The sequence below is a fragment of the Venustampulla echinocandica genome (assembly GCF_003357145.1).
Source record: "Venustampulla echinocandica strain BP 5553 chromosome Unknown scaffold_0, whole genome shotgun sequence".
In the NCBI taxonomy this organism is placed as follows: domain Eukaryota; kingdom Fungi; phylum Ascomycota; class Leotiomycetes; order Helotiales; family Pleuroascaceae; genus Venustampulla; species Venustampulla echinocandica.
In genome coordinates this window covers 910,505-933,956 of record NW_022474205.1, presented here as the reverse complement: position 1 = coordinate 933,956, position 23,452 = coordinate 910,505, and the positions used below count along the sequence as shown (strand labels likewise).

General features: G+C 48.0%; 9 protein-coding genes across 9 annotated transcripts; 6 read left to right on the top strand and 3 right to left on the bottom strand.

Annotated features, from left to right (window-relative positions):
• Window positions 1-274: 274 nt before the first annotated feature.
• BP5553_00290 (uncharacterized protein) lies at window positions 275-2,582 on the top strand (the record flags this gene model as incomplete). Its single annotated transcript, XM_032008913.1, has 3 exons — window positions 275-635; window positions 765-910; window positions 969-2,582. The coding sequence occupies 3 exons, from the start codon at window positions 275-277 to the stop codon at window positions 2,580-2,582; spliced, it is 2,121 nt and encodes a 706-aa protein (XP_031872967.1).
• Window positions 2,583-3,046: 464 nt separating this feature from the next.
• Window positions 3,047-6,037, bottom strand: BP5553_00289 (p-loop containing nucleoside triphosphate hydrolase; the record flags this gene model as incomplete). The annotated part of the gene is made up of 1 exon (XM_032008912.1): window positions 3,047-6,037. One exon carries the CDS (start codon window positions 6,035-6,037, stop codon window positions 3,047-3,049), a length of 2,991 nt encoding a protein of 996 aa, XP_031872966.1.
• Window positions 6,038-6,313: 276 nt separating this feature from the next.
• Window positions 6,314-13,231, bottom strand: BP5553_00288 (uncharacterized protein; the record flags this gene model as incomplete). The annotated part of the gene is made up of 6 exons (XM_032008911.1): window positions 6,314-7,515; window positions 7,564-7,780; window positions 7,836-7,967; window positions 8,014-8,157; window positions 8,210-8,430; window positions 8,479-13,231. The coding sequence occupies 6 exons, from the start codon at window positions 13,229-13,231 to the stop codon at window positions 6,314-6,316; spliced, it is 6,669 nt and encodes a 2,222-aa protein (XP_031872965.1).
• Window positions 13,232-13,590: 359 nt separating this feature from the next.
• BP5553_00287 (uncharacterized protein) lies at window positions 13,591-14,063 on the top strand (the record flags this gene model as incomplete). Its single annotated transcript, XM_032008910.1, has 3 exons — window positions 13,591-13,648; window positions 13,700-13,760; window positions 13,817-14,063. The coding sequence occupies 3 exons, from the start codon at window positions 13,591-13,593 to the stop codon at window positions 14,061-14,063; spliced, it is 366 nt and encodes a 121-aa protein (XP_031872964.1).
• A 426-nt stretch (window positions 14,064-14,489) lies between these two features.
• On the top strand, window positions 14,490-16,695 carry BP5553_00286 (DUF726-domain-containing protein; the record flags this gene model as incomplete). The annotated part of the gene is made up of 3 exons (XM_032008909.1): window positions 14,490-14,976; window positions 15,038-15,791; window positions 15,921-16,695. 3 exons carry the CDS (start codon window positions 14,490-14,492, stop codon window positions 16,693-16,695), a joined length of 2,016 nt encoding a protein of 671 aa, XP_031872963.1.
• A 193-nt stretch (window positions 16,696-16,888) lies between these two features.
• On the bottom strand, window positions 16,889-17,473 carry BP5553_00285 (Uncharacterized protein; the record flags this gene model as incomplete). Its single annotated transcript, XM_032008908.1, has 1 exon — window positions 16,889-17,473. One exon carries the CDS (start codon window positions 17,471-17,473, stop codon window positions 16,889-16,891), a length of 585 nt encoding a protein of 194 aa, XP_031872962.1.
• Window positions 17,474-17,801: 328 nt separating this feature from the next.
• On the top strand, window positions 17,802-18,871 carry BP5553_00284 (Vesicular-fusion protein sec17; the record flags this gene model as incomplete). The annotated part of the gene is made up of 4 exons (XM_032008907.1): window positions 17,802-17,834; window positions 17,902-18,025; window positions 18,096-18,402; window positions 18,457-18,871. 4 exons carry the CDS (start codon window positions 17,802-17,804, stop codon window positions 18,869-18,871), a joined length of 879 nt encoding a protein of 292 aa, XP_031872961.1.
• Window positions 18,872-19,360: 489 nt separating this feature from the next.
• On the top strand, window positions 19,361-20,344 carry BP5553_00283 (Urease accessory protein ureG; the record flags this gene model as incomplete). The annotated part of the gene is made up of 2 exons (XM_032008906.1): window positions 19,361-19,530; window positions 19,705-20,344. 2 exons carry the CDS (start codon window positions 19,361-19,363, stop codon window positions 20,342-20,344), a joined length of 810 nt encoding a protein of 269 aa, XP_031872960.1.
• A 1,523-nt stretch (window positions 20,345-21,867) lies between these two features.
• BP5553_00282 (SET protein) lies at window positions 21,868-23,448 on the top strand (the record flags this gene model as incomplete). Its single annotated transcript, XM_032008905.1, has 5 exons — window positions 21,868-22,578; window positions 22,631-22,656; window positions 22,704-22,792; window positions 22,846-22,994; window positions 23,155-23,448. The coding sequence occupies 5 exons, from the start codon at window positions 21,868-21,870 to the stop codon at window positions 23,446-23,448; spliced, it is 1,269 nt and encodes a 422-aa protein (XP_031872959.1).
• Window positions 23,449-23,452: the final 4 nt, after the last annotated feature.

Sequence of the window (23,452 nt, the reverse complement as noted above, 5' to 3'; positions counted from 1 at the left end):
GCTTGGGTCGCTTCCCGAGACAAAGGCATCATCATCACAGCACAGCTGCAATAATGGCCAGGCTAGCCCCTAGCAGGGTGAACAGTGTGATTGAGTGGCAAGAACATTGTTTTCCTGCCCATCAATGGGCATTGCCTTGCATAAAGAATTCCCCCAGCAACAAGAAGGCCATTCATCCTCTCTTGAAGCCTCAACATTTTATTTCATTTGTTTCCGGGACCGTTCAGTGAAACGCAGCCTCTATTACCTTCTTCTAGGCTGACGGCCAGACATCATGTCAGATGTGCTTGAACTTCCTCGATCCAATTTGGGCACTCCACGGTCTTCGACAAGTAGTGTAACGGACCCAAGTCGACGGACACCTTTGAAGCTACAACACGTAGAGAAGGGCTCAGAATCCCGACTTCCAGGCCCTCCACAGACCCGTTTGACGAAGAGAAGAGCAGCTTCACTTGATCTTGACGGTACAAACCACCCGAAGATAGAAGATCTTGCCCTCGACAGCCCGAACAAGCACCCAAGGGGAGAGGATCCTGCTCCCAGCAGTGCGAGCACGGTACCATCATCGGCCACTCCCACTCGAGAGCAGGTGTGCCTTTGTCAACCAGATCCTAAGATACCGCGTCCTCGAAACGGTGAGTCAGCTGTGTCCTTTTACACTCGATTGTTTGATTGGTTGCTTTAGAGTGTAAAGCAATAAAACCCTCTTTATAATATCTTGATCAAACCCTTTCATAGAGCTAAGAGCTAATCATCCTTTGTAGCTTTCATTCTTTACCGCCAACATTATCAAGCCCAAGTTATCGCTCAGCATCCCGGACTTGCAAACCCCGAAATATCGAAGATAATCGGCGAACAGTGGAGGGAACAAGCTCCAGAAGTGAAGAACGAGTGGAAGAGACTTGCGGACGTATGTGATGCCCAAAGGCTATACGTATACATGTAAGATGCTAACCAAGGACAAACAGGAAGAGAAGCAACGCCACCAGCGTCAATACCCAGGTTACAGATACCAGCCTCGACGTGCTGGCAAACCAACCAGCTTACATCCCATCTCATCGTCCACTTCTGACGATCCTGAACGTTGTCCAAAGTGCAACGGTCGTTACATCTCTACACCAAGCGCGCCTCCTACTCCGCTTGGGGGATTCAGCGCTGTAGGTAGCGTTCGGAAAGGCCGTCTCCTGCCCCCTTTCACGCCCTCGCGAGCGACCGAGCCTGACCGATCACCGTACCCATCAAGAGCTGAGAACACGAAGATGGACTCCCCGCGAACCGCGTCAGTCCATTTACCGGCCCATCGCCGAGGACCGTACCCCCGCCCATCACCTCTGCATGCCCATAATGAAATGGACGAAGAGATGGACCTTCTGAGCCCTCCACCGGACCAGAAACGGCGAAGATTCAACCAAGAGAGCCACAGGTATAATAATGAACTGCCCCATGGCTATGTATCATCCTCGCCAGTATACTACAATGCGCCGCCGCCGCGTTTCAGCCGAAACATGCCCCCTCCGGCGTCAGCTGGAGGTTACCGGCCGCAGCAACTTCCAGGTCCAGGCATGATAGCTCGTGGGGGAACAATGGGGCCACCTGCACAGTACTCCCCTATGAATCAGCAACGACAGCACTACCCACCTCAATTAACCCCGCCATTTGATGAGTCTTTGCGCCTTCCTCCTCTACAGACACAACTTTCCAAGCCAGCAGTTGTGGCTCCCAAACGGCCAAATGTGCGGACAGATAGTCGTGACAGCCGAGCAAAGAGCGTGGAAGCCATGGTAATGACGATTCCTTACGTCAATAAGATTAGAGTCCTCGCAAAGATATCCCCCCCTTTCGCCTGTCCTAGCCCTGCTAGCCCAGCCATCGATATGCGCGGAGCAGTTATTGCGATCGAAGGGGCCGACAATGAACTCCTGTCGGAAACCGGGGCTTTTATCCAGGAGCATCTTGGTAATGACACATCTTGTGCTGTCAAAACTTGGGACACGCCTGCATGTGCGTCGAGGAGTAGCAGAAACAGCTCCTTAACAGATTCCGATATGAGGGATGCAAGTGCTTCTACCCCCGCTCCGATAGCTATGGCCGAAGATCAAAATGCATTCATGGAATACTTGTCAACAATCCGGGAATGGCATAGGAGGTCTCAGGGAATCATTAAGCATATCACTACAGCTCCTGCCAAATCTGCTGAAGACAGTTCTAGCAATGCCTCATCTGGAACGAACAATACGAATGTCTTCCCAATCGCTCTTGTACCTGGAGGTTTCTCTCTTACCACATCCGACGATTTTGCACTTCGCATCCCGATCAACGATTCCTACGCCCCTGTCGACCATTGGCAATGGATGGCCACCTTATGGCGTGGAATTGTGGGTCCTGATCTTACGGTGTATGTCACCCGAGTCGGACGTGAAGAGATGAATAAATTCGGAGGGGTAGAGATTCGTAATGATTGTTCTGCTATCATCGTTCGTGTTTGCGAAGGAGCTAAAATGGATGAAAAGACCGCGAGACGACTAGGATTTGAGGTTATGGAATTTGTTAGGGGTTTGGAGTCTGGGTTTGGAAAGGAGTAGAGAGCGATTGATTGGAATTCTGGGAAATTTGTAACTTGTTTAATTAGGGAAGCGGGGTTGCGGGACATATGTTTTCTCTATCTTGCTATTACACATTGCTTGCTTCGTTATTTCCATTTTGCTAAAATAAATTTATTGTTGTAACATTAAAGAGACTGTAGTATTTTGAGAGACTGGAAACGCCTCATCTTGGCGAAGGGCCTTGGCAATGCGGAAGTTCCTTTGTCTGTCTTATGTGCCTTAGCCCCACGCAGCGAACAAGTGGATGAATTGGGAAATTTTCGTTGTTGGAAACCAAGCCATTGAAGCAAAATAGTTCGCGAACCATATCCATTGAGGATCTGCTCGGCGCTCCCCGAGTCTATTTAAACGCGTCTAACTAGTGTTACAATATATTTACATCTGAAAAAAGGCACAACGCCGATAGGACAAGCCATGCGCCAATCCGATGCAGTAAACTGCAATTATGCATCCATCTTCCTTACCCTCGCAGCCTCCGAATCCAATTCGACAACAGTAGTTCCACCAAATCCTAATGCAGAAGCCTTCTTTCTCCGACCTTTCCGGTCGCCGTACTTTTCGTCAAATTTACGAATTGCAGCAAGAGTGCTCATATCCTCACTGATACTCGCGCTGATCTCTTCCAACGCCTTGTCGAAATGTGTCTTTGTGAGGATACGTTTCGCGGGGTAGACGTACGGCTCGGAACCAGTGTGCTTAGCTGCTGTTTCATTTTCCTCACGTATACAAGCTAAAGCCGCGGCTACCGAGAGGTTTTTGAGATCGGATCCAGAGTAGAAGGGAGTGTCCTGGCCGAGCTTCGACAGCGAAACGGACTCATCAAGTACCTCCTCTTTGAGGTGTATTTTGAGGATGGCCTCGCGGTCAAGCCGGGTAGGCAAGTCAACTAGGAGTCGCCGCGGAAGTCGTCGAAGCACTGCCTCATCTAGGTCGAATGGCCTGTTTGTTGCCACCATAATGAAGGCAGAAAGGTCATCCATGCCATCCCACTCACGAAGAAATTGGTTGATCAGCTCTCTGTGTGTCCCAGATCGAGGTGCTTGACCACGGGCTGAAAATATTGCATCCGCCTCATCAATGAACACTACGCAGGGGGAGAGCTTCTTTGCCAAACTGAAGACAGCCTTGACATTCTTCTCTCCTTCACCGACATACATGTCATTTAAATTGGCACCACTAACTTCGAGGACAGTTGCGCCGCTCTCTTTCGCTACAGCTTTGGCCAGGAGTGTTTTGCCAGTCCCCGGAGGTCCATAAAGAAGCAAGCCGGGTATCTTGTCCGTTGCAAGCACACCATACGAGAATGCTTCCGGGCGAATTAGAGATAGACTGGTCAATGTCTTGAGAGCCTCCACAGTCGTCTCTGGAGCACGGATATCGGTGAAGGTGGTACGGATGTCGCTAGGAACGATAACACCGCTGAGGAGTTTCTTCTCGTAAGAATTGCAGTTCTTCCTGATCTGTTTAAGTTTTTCCTGTGTAGTTTCATTCTTCTTCGTTCCGGGCATTTCGGAAAAGTCGTTCATGAATGTCTCGGCTTCGGCGTCTTCTTCCTTTAATTCCATTGCCCCCCAATTGAATTTAACCTCATCGCTAGAAGCGAGTAGTTGAAGAGCATTGCTTAGAACCGGTCCATCAATAACGGACGAAGCGTCTTCATGGCCCAACACGGTCATGGCAAGCCTATGGACGCGGGCATATGTCCATACATCCTCTTCCAGGCCCGAAGAATATACAGCAACGCTGTCCAGATTTTTTTCGATATCAACGATCGGAGCCAAATGCTGGGAGCCCTCACTTAATTTCTCGATCATCTCCTCAATATGTCGAACGTTGATATTTCGAATCCGAGCCTTTTCGTCAGATTCAAATGCTGTATCTTGCTCCTCCTTTCGCTCCGGTGGTACATAGATTGTCCTCTTCTCGCCCTCTAGCACGTCGGATTGAAGGCGGCGAATCTCTGGCTTTGAAAGTGCAGATTCCTCTTCAGTGGATGTGGTCCCAACGCATATGATATTTTTGCCTTCCTTCCAGCGCTTGTTGATTGCAGTGCGAAGCCGGGAAAGGAGTTCCGCACCCTGAGAAGTGCCACTCATGGCCTTATAGTCTCTGATTTGTATAATGGTACCTTTAGAAGTTCTCGCTGGATCGGCAGTTTCCTTAGATCCGGAACTGTTAATTTGCATTGCCCGTTTTGTATCAGCAGCATCGATCAGTGTGTTGATGATGGTTGTGAGCTTGAGACCGTTCCATTGGTCAGAGTCGTTGGTCAAAGGTGCGGGCGGATGAGAATCACCACGTCCGCCTAGAAGTCCAACAGGAAATCCCGGCAAACGATCAAGTGGGATTGAAGTCATGAAAGGCCGAGCGTCACCTCTACCAAGTCCGAGGACGGCAGCGATCCTCTTGTGTACCTCCGTAGGCCCTTTGCTCTTTGACATAGCCGTAGTATCCTCTTCCTCTTCCATGCCGTCGAAATCGTCATGCTCCTCATTCGGGTCATGATCGTAGTCCTCCAACTTCCCCGCAATTTTCTGTGTCTCGTATCCCAACGCAGCCGTGCTTGAATGGGTCCAGGCAACATTCTCATCAATGTAAGGTCCCACAATCTGTGCAATATCTTGAGCATCAAGGCATATTAGGTCGGCTTGGAGCTGCACCGCAGCAGTTTCAACTACCGAGTCCAGGTAATATGACCCGCCGTCTTTAGGACAGTGCAAAACAGTGATGGGTCGAGTTATGGATTGGTTCTCGGAGCCTTTTGGGGCACGTAGACTCAATCCTGCTCGTAAAGAAGATATAATTTCCCGGTAAACGGCGGAATTCATAGAGTACCTGGCATTTTGGCTAACAGGCAATTCTGCCTCTGCAACTTCACTAGGAACATCGGCTGGTTCGCTCTTCAACGTGTCCTCGCCACCCTCGGTTTCGGTGTTGACTTCGGGTGTACTATAAACTGCAAGAGAACCAGGCGATACCTGGTCTTCGGAGCACTTTACATTCGACTTCCAAAACCAATCAGGCAGTATAACAGGCGGTAGTCCTTCAGGCTGTCGTCCTCGATTGCCCCTTATTCTCCCCGATCCAGCTTTCCCATTTCTCCCTTTCGGTGATAAGGCGGAGCTCTCTACTTCAGAACCCTCTGCATCGATTGGTGTTATCGACGGATCGGGTCCGACTTCCTGCTCAGCATTGTCTCTGCCCGAGTCAACTGCGGCGCTTTTTGTGTGCGGTATATCTCTTCCCCTCCCGGAGGAGGTAGCAGGATCCTCTGGCGCTTGGTAGGAAGCTGTGGACTGGTGGAACTGTCGATGGGGATGAGGTAGAATTCGAAGATGTGGATGTCGACACCTTACACCACCAACAATTCGGCATGCGCGCCTCGAGACTGGTCTATGTGCCGTCCGGATAGCGTGCAGAGCTGCAGCTTGCATCCGGTAAAGGATTGCGCTCACGGAGAGCGACTGTGAAAAGTATTTATGGTTGGTATCAAGTTGGTTCTAGCAAAACAATCTACGAAAATACCATGGAGCGCGTCGAATATCGCCACGTGATTTGATTATGGGTTTTAACCGCCACCCCAACCTCAGGCTTCAAGGCAATCTCGACTTGAACTCAACGATTTGCGTTTCAGGGCGACAAGGCGGTTTATGGGCAATCAACAATATATTCCAGGGAGGATCCCATACTATTTGGAAATGGGAAGCTATCTAGAAGTATATGTTTGGAATAATCGGATCTGGTGACTTTTCCATGGCCACCGGAAGAGGTTCGTCGACAAAAGACTCAAGGTAGGGTAAAGCTACATTGAGCATTTGCCAAAGCGGTTGAGGCTCCCCAAGCATACTGTTAAGATCAACCCGAGTTTTGGACTTCTCACGGGCCCGAGCACCGCTAATTATCAGCTCGCTTCCATCACTATTAACTTCCCAATGGCCATGGATATCTTGTGTCAAAACCGAGACGAATCTTTCGAAGTTTTCTCCCATGTTCACCTCGAATTGGCCTATTCTCAGATCATCGGAACCGGAGTCAGTATTACGAATCCGAGATGCATAACATATAAACTTGGTCAGGGCTGTGCCGACGAAACGGATGGATGAATTCTTGTCCGGATATGGATCGGCGTACTGGTTTATTGGTAGCGCGAGGGAAAGCCAGAATTGGCTCACAACGCCTATGATGCGTTGGTGGGATGTAGAGCCCACGGTATCATTATTCCCGGTCCTAAGGTATAAGATTTGGATACCATTTAAAATGATCTTTAAGATGTTGATCACACATTGAAAGGTCAAGTCTGCTTTCGTGTTTCTCTTCTGTAGCAAGATCCCAACACGACGTGAGAGCGCGGGTAAGTATGTCGCACAAAGGGCCCATCCGGCGGTCGATTCGAAACCAACATGTAGGGCAGCAGGTATGAAGTCCGAGAGAAGGAACACGGTGAATTCCCAACGACTCATTCCTTTCTTCAGATATTTTATATGTTGCTCAACAGAACTTTGAGCTAGATCTTTTCTCCAGCCATTATAGAGATAATGGAAGAGCTCCGGAGAAGTCCTTCCAGGTTGTTTTATTAGGCGAAGGGAATAAGAGACAATCCCAGCAGCGTAGAGATTTGGGTCGGTATCTTCTGGCCAGTAATAAGTTGAAGAGTGAACGAAAAAGTCCGAGAGAGGCAAAATATCGCTACCATACGATCGAATGACACTTGCAATTGGCTGGATGAATTCGACATATTCCCTGTGCTGTTCAGAGCCGGGGATCATGGATTCTAGGTGGTGTTTTATCGAGTCCATCACATCTTTCAGCATCGTGGCGAACACGTTGAGTGCTTCTCTCTGGGATACGTCTTTGAATACCATGCTCATATTGGCCTGGTTAGCTAGACTTGCCCGCATAACATCAACAGCATCTAAACGGATCAGCAAAATATATCAGGTAAATAAGCAGAGCGACTCACTTTTGAATAATATGTGATTTGAAACGACACTTGTACCGAGGGATATCGGACTGGACCCTACGCCAGAACCTAGTTGTCTCGGTGAGATTGACAAACAAAAACCCTTGGATTGCAATTTAGCAGTTAAAGTGTTGACCGTATCGGCAACAGTGGGGCCTTCAAGCTGGGGCATGGAAAGTGCTTTTAGCCACTCGACTCCAATATCAAAACGAGATATCTGGTAATGAGTTAGTGTTAGGCGAAAGAACTAGGAGACGAAGTGTAGATAGTACCTTAAAGTCATCCAGCGTCTTATGCTCGACCAGGAGGTTCAGGAACAAGGGCCAATATGCATTTGCCCTCTTCGAGCTCTGACGGTGCTGGAATACTGCATTCGGACCACTAATGAGAAATTCTTTCAAATTCTGGGGGACATTAGCAAATGAAATAAAGGCGAGAAAATAGACTGACCATAGCCCCTTCCGTGAGTTTCACTGTTACACAGGCCCAACATGATACTAGGTCAGCTAAAACCGTATGGGGAAGCCTCGATCGATCCTGAAGGCTTTTCGAGATTATGTTGCGAAGTAACGGTAGAACCTCCGGTTGTAGGCGCTATCAAGGTCAATAAGCCTAAGGCGATTACGGGGATATTCATAAGGCTTACGTATATCATTTCCACCCGGTCCAAACCTAGGTTCATATCTAGACTGCCCTGACTCTCAGCATCTGTGGAGCATGTAGCCTGGTCCGGTGGCGGGGGAATCGGTTCCAAACGATCAATTTGCTCCGTATAGTGACAAATGATTCTAATACAGTCCCTAAGAATTCCAGATTGGAAATTTGGGTCGTCCGACAAGTCCGGAAAGCAGACACGGCTGAGAAGTTCTAAATAGGTGTTAGAAATGATGATAGTAGAGGGAATTGGAATCGTACGCGGATTTAAAGCCTGGATAGCCATTTGACCGGACTTAGCAGCCATTACGGTGTGGTCCATCGCCTTCACGATTGCACGCAACATTTCCATCGAGCTTCTTTTATTTGATGCAATTGTATTTTGTAGTCGTACTTCGGAAATTGGTTCTTTCGCCACTATTGCGAGTACTTCTGCTTGGCGTCGTACCTCCTGCTCTGTATCGAGATATTGCTGAGAAAGTGCAACAGAGAAGGCATTCTGCCAGACTGTGAATGGACGGTAAATAGCGACGTTGGTAGATGTGGCCACAATAAATCTAGTCAGATTCTCCCAGGACTTCAGGTTGATTAGGCAAGCTTCGTTGTGTGACCGGTCAGCGAGAACAAGATCCTGAATAAGACTCGGTGACGGTCTCTGTTCAGCCGGGGCGGCCCAGTAAAGAGTGCAGAGAAGGTCATGGTGGTTCCGTAGCGAGGCTAGTTCACGGTGATGGATAGTCTCTTCTTTTGGGTACTGTCGATCGTGATTTGGTAGTAAACGTGCAACCAAATTCCGAATAGCCTTAGTGTTTTGATTTCTGCACATGTGCTTGATTGCCGAGCCGACAATCTTGAGGAAGATGTGAAAGCAGCGGTCTTCTGGTTCGACTATCAACGATGGCTCTTGGTCAAGCTCCACCAGAAAACGTGGCGATGAATAAACCTCTTCGTTGCGCAGATGGGCGAGCTTATGGGAAGCAAAAATGTCAAAAACGGTACCAATGAGGCCGGTACACTTCCACCACCCCCATTCAGCCATAAGATAGTGACAACGTCCTAATATTGCTCTACAATAATCATTAAAGCCTAGAGACTGTCTCGGATTCAAACTGTATAATTCGAATATTCTTTTGAGAATCTGTTGCGGGTAGGACCAGTTATCGAACGCAACCTTTTGACGTCGGCCAGGTTGAACGATTCCAAACTCGTCGATCTCACATAACGGGAGAAGTGAGAACATCGAGTACCATAGTTTCTCAAAAGCTCGAGCATCGCTAATATGCGGCAGATCGACGTCAATTAATACACGATTTGCTACGTCCCAAAATGATCCTCTTGGAATCTGTGCGGCATCAAGGACCTTCATGAGAATGACCCAGGACTGTGCGGTATATTGGTCGTTTTTGATTCCGCTTTCTCTAAACGACAGATACTGCAGATCGTCATATAATGTTCGGACGACGTCTAGGCCATGAGATACCAACAAGCTCGCAGCCATGCAGGCAACAGCTTTCATGCTGTCTTCAAGCTCATAGCTCAAGGAGGCCTGTTCTGGAATGGTTCGCGCTATCTGGAGGAGTTGGAAGATGAGCGCCGTGCACCTAGCCAACACTCCAGCCCAGTCGGTACCTTGTTGCTGCGAGATATAATTTTCCCGACTGAGGCGTACTAGAAAGTCTCGGAATATATCGGACATCCTGCCCAGAAAGTCCTCTCGGTCACGAGGAACCGAAAAACTGAGATGATGTTGCACATAATTAATGATAAAAGTTATCACGGTTATAGGATCTGTCGTAGGCGAGCTCAAGTCCAACGACGGCTGGAGCAGTAGCTGGTCAGCAACCCAGTCAAAACAGAAGCCAATCTCAGATGAGACGATCTCATTCCACGAATCCCATTGAAAATCTTTGCTATGAAGTGTAAGTTGCATTCGGGGGCGGGTGGCATCATGTTGTAAGCTGGTGCCGTTTAGGACCTCTGCGAGAAGGCCACTGCCGATAAATGTGGTATCGTGAAAGTAGGTCCCGGAATGGAGTGGAAATATATCGAAATGGATTGGGTATTTCGTGCCATATTTGCCTAAGCCCTGTAGCTTATTGTCCTCATTCACTGCGTTATGTAAATGCGGAGAGAGTAGTTCTAACACCAAGGGCTCACTGGGTTGACGATATATTGCTGCGCCGACATCAACATGCTTGGGTAGCGTCTTCTTACGGCGAAAAATCTTGGCTAGAGGTTGCTTTGTCGTAGTCAACGAATTAATCATCGGGTCATTAGAACTTGCATGAGGCTGTCCTGTGGGCTGGACAGTAGAATAACTGGAGAGAAATCTGCCTAGCTGAGGGTTGGCTTGCGGGCCTCGACGCTTGCGGGAGGTTCGATAAAGAGCATCTAAAGATTTTTTGGTTGTTCCGAAGGTAGAAGCTGGATTCACATGGGGACATTCTAGTTCAGGGGCTTCCAGCTGCGCTGGCATCGTCCGTAGAGAACTATGCCGAGGCTTTTCTGGACGCATATTTGGCGGGTTCTCGCCACCTATCTCGACCGCAGATGGGATCCGTTGTTGGGGTGTAGGCTTATTCGCGCTTAAAAGGGCATTTATTGACCTTTGTCTGGTCCTGGAGATCAGTAGCGTTCGAGGCATCCCAGCTTGACTAGATTGTGTCCTTGACGGGAGTTTCGAGTCTTTTGTTAGAAGTGGCTCTCTTCTCTGCCGATTGTTTGTAATTCGATGAAGGGGTGGTCTAGACATATCGGCCGACCCGGCGCGATAGGTTTCAGGAGCATTTGGCTGGATTTTTCCTCGTCTCCAATCATTTAGAACAGATTGAGCCTCAAATGTGTCCTTACGATTGGCCAGCTTAATATATTTCTCGGATGGGCTCTGCTTTCCTTGCCCACTCCAAGATCTTGAAGTACGAGCAGCAATCCTAATAAACTGCGGTAGCTGCTCAGGTTTGTGGCCGTCTAAGTTTATGGCATCCATAATACTTAGCCTAGGGGCGATATCCCTCCAAGGCTTGGAAGGACCAGATCGAGATTTTGGAAGAATACCCCGATGCTGTGTTTGGGCTCTCCTGGAGGGTTTGTAAGCCTGCTTAGGCTGGCGTGGGTGTTCTGTGATTCTAGGCTGGCGTGGGTGTGAACGACTATACTTGTTGGACCCGGTCCCTAACCGTCTTCTTTTCTTGGGGCGAGAATCTAGAGTTCTCCGTTGCCGTTTGCTTGGTGGCAGCATAGCATCCACCGTATCGTCCTCTTCCGCAAATCCCTGCCGCTGGGGATCGAATAATTCATCAAGCTCGGTGCCTGAATTGGCTTCGGCGGCGAATCCACCAGGATAAATCTCGTTCTCGCCATCATCTGAATCGCTAGAAAGAAAAGCAATTTCACCACTTGTCGACATGGGTGGATTTTCTCCAATCACTGGGGGTTTTGGCATCGCAACACCCCGTCGAATGGGTGGTCTACCAGGAGACACCTCGGTGCTGCCACTTCGTGTATAGCTCGACAATCTTGGCCTATAATTCGGTTGATCTATACGAAGATGGGATGCCGGAAGCACGCCGCGAATCTTCTTACCTACTTTCCAAATCCGAACCGATTCGTCCGAGGACGCCGATGGAGACGAATCAGCATCAGTCGCAAAAGGGTCATCAGAATCTGTATCAGAATGAACCAGCACAGAGGCATCGATGAGAGGCTTTAAAGCACTAGTCACGGGTGTCGGTAGATCTGCTGGTATGTGGAATTCAGACTGATCTTGTTCCGGGCCCGTCGGCGTTGTTGCATCCTTAGAAGATACCGAAACAGCATGAGGCATGCTACTCCTACTATCGCGGGATGGAGGCATAAAAGGCGAGCTTGTGGCCGGTGGAGAAGCAAGAACATCAAAGATGCTGGTTGACGTTTGATTGTGATAGTTACTTCGGGATGACTGATCCCGAATTTTGGACAGTTGTAGTTGCTTGTGTTTCGAAGAGTACGATTTTCTGGCCCGTTTTGATCCAACATCGCGGTGAGAAATTTTTGGCATCTCAAGTAATTCGTGTATATCAGGGAACTCGTCATCACCAGTGAGCGTAGGGAGCTCGTTTAGGACATCTCCATGGTTCGTGGCCGTGAGGCTTCCCTGTGGCGGCGACGAAGCGTCAAGACTCCAATCTACATCCATGGACTGGCTCTCCCCCGTGTCTGGCTCTGCATCATTCGAGTCTGCGTCTAAAGAGGCGGGATCTCCAGATTCAGGTTGCGACTCGTCCTGGGTTGAAGCAAGTCTCATAGGCGTCATGCCGCGGGATTTCAGGGTGCGCCGGTACTTCTCTTGCTCTACCATATATGGATGGAGCTGAATAGGATTCCGTTGCCGCATAGAACGTCTGGCAAAATCGCCAAGATTCCCACCTGCCAAAATGCTCTGCTGCAAAGCAGATTCCCTAGCACTCGATGAGTGACTTGGTACTTCGGAGGCAGAACGGTTCCCCATGGCGTGTTCCAAGACTTGGCTAGATGGCGGCGAAGAGAGTGGACTCTCATTTGAAGATGTGATACGCACATAGCTTCGTGATATATCGTCCTCTTCCGGAGAGTCATCAGAAAGCATATTTGGGACTAGGGCCTCGCTGGCAGAGTCCCGATGGAACTGGGCATCATGCTCCAAGAGCCCCCGAGGGATTTTGAAAATTCGTGGTGAGATAGAAGGGGACCGCGAGTGTATTGAATTGGCTGCAATATAAGTTTGCGGTTCCTGTATCGTAGTGGTCGGCGTCGGGGCCTTGTCCATTGCTATGTCTGTCTCTTCGACGGGCGTGGTCTCACGGGGCTCGTTGTTATGTTTATACCCCCCCCTCGCACCCTGCTCATCGTCCACATCATGGAGGGCTTGGCTACTATCGCATAGCTCTTGCTGCCTCCTTTTCGTCTCGTCATCCCTGGCAACAGTTTGGCTGTCGAAGTCCAGGTCTTCGTCGTCCTCGGAATCCGGAACCTCCCCGATATGCTTCCAATTTGCCATATGTGCCAGATGTCATATTGATGATAATAACATATCGGCTGCACGAAGAGCAGGATCGTCGTTCTACAGATGGCGTTGTGTATTTCTGTAGTTCGATGTTTGTATAAATATGATATGAACAAGTCGCGGTCTGGTGGGGCGGGAGACGCGACGCGGCTGACGGCCGACGGCAGGCGGCATTGGGTGGCGGTCGGACCAAAAGTTTAGTTTACCCGGGATCTGGTGCGAAAAACAGCTTCAACCTCTACACTTCCACCTACATCCACACCCGCATTCGATATTGGAGGTGATACACATTTCCCACATATGTTCCATATACCAACACATGTGTCCTGAGTGTCTGGATTTGTCCCAAGACAATGAGTAGAAGAGGCGTAGTTCCACTGCTCCTTGCAACAGCATTCGGTATTGTCAACGGTATGCAGCTGTCACAACCAACCATTCTAACCTGGGCTAATGATAGAGCAGGATTTTGGGTGTTTAGCCCATCTTTAAATGAGCATCGGCAAGCTGCACTGGAACAGGCGCGGTAGGGTTATCATAATAAGGAAGCTCACTGCAACTGCTTGCTAAGATATATCACAGGAAGCCCTTGGAGACCCCTGATCAAATCGATCAGGGCATCGACAGTCTGAAAACGCCAGATAACGTAAAGCCAATGGCCAATGATTCTGCAGTAAACGGACCAACATTGGAATCGAATAGGATTTCGAAATCATGGTGGCCCAGGATGAGCTTTTGGGCTCAGGCTGAAGGCGTAAGCAAAACTGCTCCATCGACTACACCACGTTCCAACGACACTCAAAGCAAGAGTGAAGAGAACCGCTCCTAGGAGGGCTAACTGGGCTTCGTTGAGAGCCGGTGAAGCCGCCCTGAAAAAGCTACCCACTACCTACATTTGGGCGTCGACCCATATATGTTGACGAAATCTACCTGATCTATTTAAACTTTGGTCCACCGTTGATCCACGTGTCTTAGACCAAAGCTACTGCAGATTGTTGGAAAGAATATGGTATCTATTAAACCACCGTGTCTCTAGAGTATTTATGTAACAACAACAATTATTTGAAGACTTGAGACTATTCAAACTTAACCCGGCAGGTCACGTGAGATCTTAGATTTCGACGTCATCCGCATATGTGCGCAGATCAGTGGATATACATCCCGCTCATACCACCCGTTGCGCCTGTCTTTTGTCTATTTACTTTCCTGTGTTTCCAATTCCCTTCCAAAGGACAAATAACCTACACTCAAGAAGATGGAGTATTTGAAGGGACACAGCAAGCCAAGTCATGATCACGATCAAACTGACCAAGAAGATCTTGGGGCCATCTTAACAAAAGATGAGCAAAAAGAGTTAACTCTACTCGTGGCCAACGTAACAAAAGTTATGAGGAAGCAAATCACAAACATCTTTGATGCACCAATTTCTTCTGGAAAGCTGTCGGCACAGGCAGCCCAGGTTATGGATAAGAACCTCAACTCTAACGACGGCCAACCTAAAGAGGAGACCAGTGAGGGGGTGACGCCCGAATTGGGTGAGAAGAGGGAGAGAGAACTGTCTCCCCCAAAAATGCAAGCAATGGAGAAAGATGCTGTAGCTTTCTTTGATAAATGGCGGGAATCTGTGTTATTGAGGCTTGGTGAAGTTGTCAATAATCCGAAACACGTGGTTGATGGACAGATCAAAGCCGCAACAACAGAAGCAACCCAAAATACTAGTCCTCCGGAGATGAGAGTTATTCGTGAGCAATAAATTTTCTGTTGGGGAGCTACTCTTTTGCTGTTGCTGAAACGTTCTTCTAGGCTCTGATACTGATGTCGACGAGGTTGATGCCGATGCCGAGTTGATCCAATTATACCCTCCGACATCAACCCGCCTAGTCTCGCTCTCTAAGGAGAATCGCGTTCTTATTCTTCATGCAGTACTATTGTTCCTTCTGTCTTTAGAGCACTATGTTGGGCTGTCGCGAATCCTGCTTCTTCACATTGCATCATCTCTCCATCTCCCCCTCCAGATCTTGGTAGAGCAAGAAGTGAAAGTTGCGCAGGGTTTACTCGAAGCGGCAAAACATATGTCAGGTAACGAGGAGACACAGAAACGTAGCGATGAGAACCAAGTTTCCCGCAGATGGAAAGTAGGGCTTGCTGGTATCGCTGGCGCAGCGGTGATTGGAGTCACAGGGGGCTTGGCCGCACCACTGGTAGCAGGAGCTATTGGCTCTATAATGGGTGGCCTAGGACTTGGAGCAACAGCAGCTGCCGGGCTTCTAGGGACCCTTGCGGAGAGTGGTGCGATTATCGGTACCTTCTTTGGCCTATATGGCGGCCGCATGACAGGTAAAATGATAGACGCGTATGCAAAAGAAGTACAGGATTTCGCGTTTCTGCCTCTAAAGGGGTCGAAGAATCGCGACCCACTTCCAAAAGACCGACGGCTTCGAGTCACTATTTGTGTCAGTGGATGGCTAACGCAGAAGGAGGATATTATTACACCTTGGAGGGCCTTTGGCGATCAGAGCGAAGTGTTTGCTCTGAGATGGGAACTCGAGGCTTTGACGTATGAATATTTTCTCTTTCAAAAATCATCCCCCCAAACCATTCATTCCTTGTTCTAAGGAAGCTATCTATTTAATCACCCACTTCCACCAACTTTATCTAGATTGTCATATGCTGACAATACTGACAGTAAACTTGGAACCTCAATTGAGTCCGTCGTAAAAAGTACAGCTTGGGGTGTAGCTAAGAAAGAAATAATCCGCCGGACGATATTCGCAAGCTTGATGGAGGCCCTGTGGCCACTCTCATTATTGAAGATCTCGAAGGTTGTGGACAATCCATTCTCCGTTGCTAAGAATCGTGCAGATAAGGCAGGTTTAGTGCTTGCCGATGCTCTGATCAACAAAGCTCAAGGAGAAAGACCTGTTACTTTAATCGGTTATAGCCTAGGTGCTAGACTAATATACTCTTGCTTAATGAGCCTTGCAGAGCGAAGGGCATTCGGGCTTGTCGAGTCCGCTGTCCTCATTGGTGCTCCAACGCCGTCGGATGCAGCTCCGTGGTTAGCAATGAGGAGCGTGGTTGCGGGACGGCTCGTCAATGTCTACTCGGAGAATGACTATATATTAGCTTTTCTATACCGCACTAGCAGCATTCAGTACGGAGTTGCAGGACTACAACAAGTTCAGGACGTGCCGAGAATAGAGAATGTCGATGTAAGCCAAATGGTTAGTGGACATTTGCGCCTACAATATCTTGTTGGAAGCATCCTAGAAAAGATTGGTTTCGAGGACATCGATAAGAAGGAAGTGGAAAAAGAAGAACAAACCTTGGCATTGCTTGAAGAGAGTGAGAGCAAGGAAGAAGTAGAAGAGACGAGTGATAACCCGAATTTGGAGAAAGAAGCTGAAGCGTTGGAGGATGATGTGAAGCAAAAAACGGGGAGTACGATGAGCAAGGAGTGAACTGGGAAAACGCACCATGGGTGGTGCTAGTGAGAGACCTACAGCGGCTATGAGAATAAGAAGCCATCATTGCCAGATGACAGGCTCATCTCAAATGCATACTACCCCGAAAGATATGAGGGCACCACGACCAACGAAAAGATACCAATATGTAGATAGTAACGTTCAATCATGAATAATGCTCTCGATACGCTTATGGAAGTTTCTCGTTCTCCTTGCCGCTTCTAACGACAAAAAAGCTCCCCCCGGGTGTTTCCACCTTTTCACTTGCGGTGCCCATCACATCCCAATCCTCGTAGGGCTCTCTATTTAAGACCTCGTCCCTTCTCCGTCGCGGCCTCCGACTTCTACCTGTGATGTCCTCCTTCTTCAATGCCCGCGCCATCTCCGCCAATCCAATTGTAGCAGCCTTCACGCCCTCCTCGGTTTCGTCTCTGATACTTTGTAATGGCTCTACGCCCTCCGTGTCCACCTTCTGGATATCTTTCACAAAATGTAGTTGTGAATGCAGCGTTTTCAGCATTTCAGCCTCTTCTTCGGGAGATTTGGGTAGAGGGAGCGCGGAGAGACGGAGGAGGTGATGAAGTTGCTTGGGTGTGATCTCGTCGGTCGATACGGAGCTTGGGTCTGGAAGGAGAGAGCGGACAGACCATGTGGGTTTGGAAAGGAGGGCCGCAATGTCGGTGGGCTGGGAGTAACTTCGAATAGAAGAGTGCGGCCGAGATCGAATCGCTTGCCGGAAGGCTGCTCGACAGCTTGAACATATTGAGATTGACATGTCGGGTGTTACGATGATACCGCCCTGTTACACAGAGGAGGCAGTTTAACAATAAATCGTCAACCGCAGCCTCGTGAGCCTTAACAGGATCTCGCTAGAACTAATAATATATTTACTACAGCAACCCAACTTAGGCTGTAACCTTCAGCTTGGTACCTTATGTAAGGTGTGGGGCTTACTTCCAACCACCATGCTCGAGCCAGAACATCAACTCGACGATCGAGAACGAAGGCTGTAACAACCCCGTCTATCATAAAACTCTCAGCGCAAAGTCTGCCTCGCACGTCTGAAACTGTCCACATACACATCATATCAGGATATATAGACCATGGCCCAAGATCCTCGCGCTCTCCTGCAAAAGGTACACATTACTGGTTACCCCTCCATACCGCTCCTAATAAGCTTCCTACTGACAAGAAGCATTATAGGCAGAAAAAGCAGTTTCTGCCGCAGGCGGTGGATTTAGTCTCTTTGGCGGGCGACAAGAAAAATGGGAGAATGCTGCAGACCTCTATACTCAAGCTGCAAATGCATGCCGCCTACAGAAGCAAAGTAAGACCATCTTTACGGCTAGCAGCTCGACTTTCTAGAACATAATACTAATAAGCCATTTCCATAATAGATAAAGAAGCCGGTCAAGCATTTGAGAAAGCCGCAGATATTCAAACCAACAAACTAAACGAGCCTGATGATGCCGCCAATACCCTCACAGAAGCATTTAAAGTCTATCGAAAGACGGATCCTCTCGATGCAGTACGATGCCTGGATATTGCTATTGGAACTTATACTGGAAAGGGTAATTTCAGGAGAGCGGCTACCCACAAACAAAATCTGGCAGAAGTGTACGAGGTCGAAATCGGGGACCAAAAGAAGGCGATGGAGAGCTACGAGTTGGCAGCAAGTTGGTTTGAGACCGATAATGCTGAAGCGTGCGTTTTGATAGACGTTCTATAAGTAATAACCGGTGCTGACACCCTATTTAGACTGGCAAACAAGCTCTATCTAAAGGTAGCTGATCTCGCCGCTCTAGAGACGGACTATTATAAGGCCATCGAGAACTTCGAGAAGGTTGCCGCCTCGTCCGTCTCGAACAACCTTATGAAATGGTCTGTGAAAGAGTACTTTTTGAAAGCTGGGTTATCCCATCTGGCAGTTGGCGATATGGTGGCTACAAACCGGGCGTTTGAGAAGTATCGAGAGATGGACCCGACTTTTCCAAGCATGAGAGAGCATCAGTTGTTGATCGACCTAGCTGAGGCAGTCGAGGCCGGTGATCAGGAGATATTTGCGGATAAGCTGTTCCAATTTGATCAAGTGAGCAAGTTGGACAAGTGGAAGACTACCATCTTGTTGAGGATCAAGAGTGCTATTGAGGAGAAGGGCGATGACTTCTCTTGATCATGGCAGTGGAAGGGATTATCTTGGCGTTTCGGGTTCCTTAGGCTACATAACCTATATCAGAGAGTTCATATGGTAAATAGTGGAGAAGAAATGATCAAACCATTAACAATTCCTTCGTAAACCGCGGCTGCGAAAATTTAGTAATAATGATTGAGCCATGCGGCATGTGCCAACTTTGCTATTAGTCTCGACTTCGACCTATAAGTTATTATCCCATTAGAATGCTGTTGTATTTTGTCATCGTGATCTTGTCCCTGCCTACCTACCCTTTTCACAATTAATGCAATTAATTGAAATATTTCTACATCTTGGCTAAATCACGTGTCAGACAGACGTCATAGCAAGTCAGGATCCCGCTGTCACTTTGACGGCTAACCCAAGTCCCTTACTATCGTCGGCCAATTTGATATCTCCACAAGCAGGATATCTAGCTTTCTCCCGAGATATCAGCATATTTATTGTTCAACCCGAGATATAAACGTGAAGATGTCACACTCTCACGAAGGACCACACTCTCATTCGCACGATGCCCCAGCGGCAGACCATGGCCACACACATGAGATCCTGGACGGACCCGGGAGTTACATGGGAAGAGAGATGCCTATAATCGAGGGCCGAACCTGGTCAGAGCGTGCCTTTACAGTTGGAATTGGAGGGTGAGCTGAATTACTATTTCTTTTCACATTATATTACCATGGAGCTCGATTTTGAAGTGGGGTGGTCACGTGCAAATCAACCCCTCCAACTTCCTCCCCTATTTCCCTCTATTTTGTCCATTTTTGGATTCTGTGTTTCAATCTTAGTACTTTCTGATATTAATAATGCTGCAGACCTGTCGGATCTGGAAAGACCGCTCTCATGTTGGCCCTCTGCCTTGCCCTTCGGGACAAGTACTCCATTGCTGCCGTGACCAACGACATCTTCACCCGTGAAGATGCAGAGTTCCTCACTCAGCATAAGGCTCTCCCAGCATCACGTATTCGTGCCATTGAGACGGGCGGTTGCCCTCATGCTGCAGTTCGTGAAGATATATCTGTCAATCTCGCTGCTCTCGAGGACCTACACCGCGAATTTACCTCGGATATCCTCCTAATTGAATCCGGAGGTGACAATCTGGCGGCCAATTACTCTAGGGAATTGGCAGACTATATTATTTATGTCATTGATGTTAGTGGGGGCGACAAGATCCCTCGAAAAGGAGGACCGGGTATCACGCAGAGCGACTTGCTGGTGGTCAACAAAACCGACCTGGCGGAAGCGGTGGGTGCTGACTTGGATGTTATGGACAGAGATGCAAGGAAGATGAGAGAGGGAGGACCCACAGTTTTTGCTCAGGTAAAGAAAGGGAAGGGTGTCGATCACATCGTGGCGTTGATTGAGAGTGCTTGGAGGGGCAGTGGTGCTGAGGCTGTCAGCAAAGAACGAGGTGGACCAAAGGCCACAGCGGGGTTGGCCGAATTAAAACAATAATCTTAGAAGATCCTGGCTACTGAAAGAGAGTATCGAATTAGATACGCACAAATAGAAGGAGATTGCTCACAAAAGAAACTTCATCCTCCGGTAACCTGTACTCCTTTGGATTAATTTACACATAATCATAAGCATATGGAAGCTGAGCAATTGCAGCATATGGGAGATCCCGTTCCATATAATACAGCCGGTGTTATTCTTTCCTGTCTACTCACACTAGCCTCCTTGTTGAATCTCTGTGACTTTGTGCTCACTGGCAAATCTCTCTTCTTGACTTGAGTCACCGGGGTGGTAGGGAAAGCCGGAATAGAGCTGCTACTCCACCACCTATGCTCCTAGCCCCTAGACTTCCCATAATTAACGTTGTTATTGCTACATCATATATTACCATCTGCAAATGCAGCTCTCAATTGATCTTTGTAGGGTTCTTCATCCTTGATCTTTTTCTATGTCACATGTGTTGCATCGACCATCCAATATGGAGCCACAACTTGATCAAATATCCGCATTTCATAGTGCTCTGGGCAAAACAGTCGTTGGGTGTGTTCGTTGAAGACTCGACATAAGCCTTTGGGGCTATTTATAGCGTGGCAATACCAAAAGCTCCCAGTCTCCCAACATTTCCTTATAATAGGGGTCTGGTATAGGTCATCTCAAACTACGGCCCTTTCTTCTTGCTCGAAAGCCCCGAATTGTTCCGAAATGAGTTATCGAAAAGTCTCAGGAGGCTCACCTTTTTCCACCTGATCTATCGCCTTCCCTGAAAGCCAGTACGGGGGGCACTGTAGCTGAATCGGCAGTGAACATGCCCACTTTAAATTGACTAGAGAGGTGATGTGCCATTCGTCATCAACAAAAATATTACATTGGTGAGGGTTTGTGAAGGTAAAAATGAAAGGATTATGACGGTAATCTCGTTCAGTAAAGAGGTAGAGAACTATACGCATTATAGGTAAAGCTGAAAATTGCTGCTGACCATCATCAAGGTCATGTATAAAGTTTGGCTGATGGCAAATGCGTCTGTCGTGGCAATTCAAAAAATCAAGCAGGTAGGGCTCTACCGCTGAATAGTTATAGGCACAACCTCATTCTCTATGACTGGAGCTGTAGGGTTAGGATTGCGCAGTACTCAGTAGCGCAGGTAGTGTTCCTGTATAGTATTAGCTTGTAATCGATTAGCATTGCATTGTAAATACATTTTTATTGAGGGGATTGCATCGTGCCGGCCAGGTGCTGCTATCAATTGAGGTTGTAGGAGTAAAGGTGAAGGAGGTCAGAGCGAGAAACGATAACCCCCTTGCGAAGTACCCAAGTACCGAGCTTCGACCTTCGCGAGAACTTCAGACAACAGTGAAACACCTCCTCTGGAGTAGCCCCTCTCGGGCAGCATTTGAGCTTTTTGAATAAACAAATATAAGATTCTTACTTCAACCTCATCAGTCTTATCCGAATTCGACTGTACATTGTTTTCATATCCTGTCATTTAATTAACACCCCACCCTCGCTCCGCTAAACGGCACAATATGTTTTCATCTCTCCTTATTTTGCTGTTGTCTTCACTCTCTTCTATAGACGCTACTAGATTCAAATTGGGAATCAAGCCAGACTTTTGTTATGCTTACGAGCAGCCGGGTTTTCTTAGTGCCTTGAAGGTCGAGGGTGAAAGCAGCGGTCGGCCTAAACTAGACAGTCATACCAATCGCACCACATCACCCTCGCCATCTACCCCTTGGACAGGAAAGGCAGAGTGCATTTCCGATCAGAATTCAAATGAATCGTTTTGCGTATATACCAACCAGAATTTCGCCGATGGCCGAGGGATATCGTTTTTCACAACGCCCTCCATTGCTGAGAAAGTCACCACACTTGCAGCATTCACCCAGAAAGGGGTACATGATAATGTCAACGTTTTTGATAACCCACCCTGGAAGGTGGTAAACGTTCCAGGGAGGGGTAACGGCCTTTTCGCAACTAGAACGCTCCGCCGTGGAGACTTGATACTTGCGGATACACCGCTTGGAGTATACAACAGCGAAGCATTCTTCCCGGACTATCAAATCGGATATAAATATCTTCGGAAGACTTATGAGCAACTGCCCGAAAAGTCTAAACAAATCCTCCTCAACACTGCTGCGCACTCTCCTGGTGATCCAATCATGGAGAGAATCAACACGAACGCTTTCGCTGGAGAATTTGAGGGGACATCGCACTTCTTTTTATACCCAGAGACTGCAGTACGTCCTATTATTAACCAAGATGAAACGTTTGAGCTGACATAGGCCATAGCTTCTAAATCATGATTGCCGTCCAAAGTATGTGCCCCTTCCCCGAGATAAAAACCGAAATCTAATGGAACTAGCACTATGTATTATCACAATACTTCAACTCTCGTCCATTCCGCTCATGCATCCCGAACGATTCTTCCGGGAGAAGAAATCACAATTACTTGTAAGAACCCCAACGTTACACTGCAATCTGTGATTGGTCCTAACAATAAATAGATATCAACTTATTACAATCACGATCAGAACGTCAAGATGTTCTAAAGATGATCTGGGGGTTTGAATGCACATGTTCGCTTTGCTCCAAAAATTCTGCGACATCTCGACGTTCGGATGATAATATCCAGCATATTACTAATCTTCATATGGTAAGAGAATGAAACCTCTTAAGGAATACGTTGAATATTCATCCTTCGTTCTTCTGGCTCAGAATGGGTCTTCTCAAGGCCATTCTGACGCTCTGCATCTATTTACCCTTTGCTTCCATATATTGCCAGAACATGCGTCACTAACACCACACCTCTCTAGAATCTTGCAGACTGGAGCTCTGCATCCACAGCAACTCCATCCATGGCAGAATCGCTTCTTTCCCTCTACAAGAAGGAACAAATTCACGCCGCTATTGGCACAGGACACATGTTTGCAGCTTTAGCGTATAATGCAGTTGGGAACATCCGGATGGCGGTCAAGCATGCAAAGTTAGCGATTGAGGCGGGCATGGTGACTAGCGAGTCATCTGAAGATGATACGGTCCAGATGATGGCTCTACTAGAAGACCCGAAGGTACATTGGAGTTTTAAGGCTAGGTCTAGACGGGGATGATGAT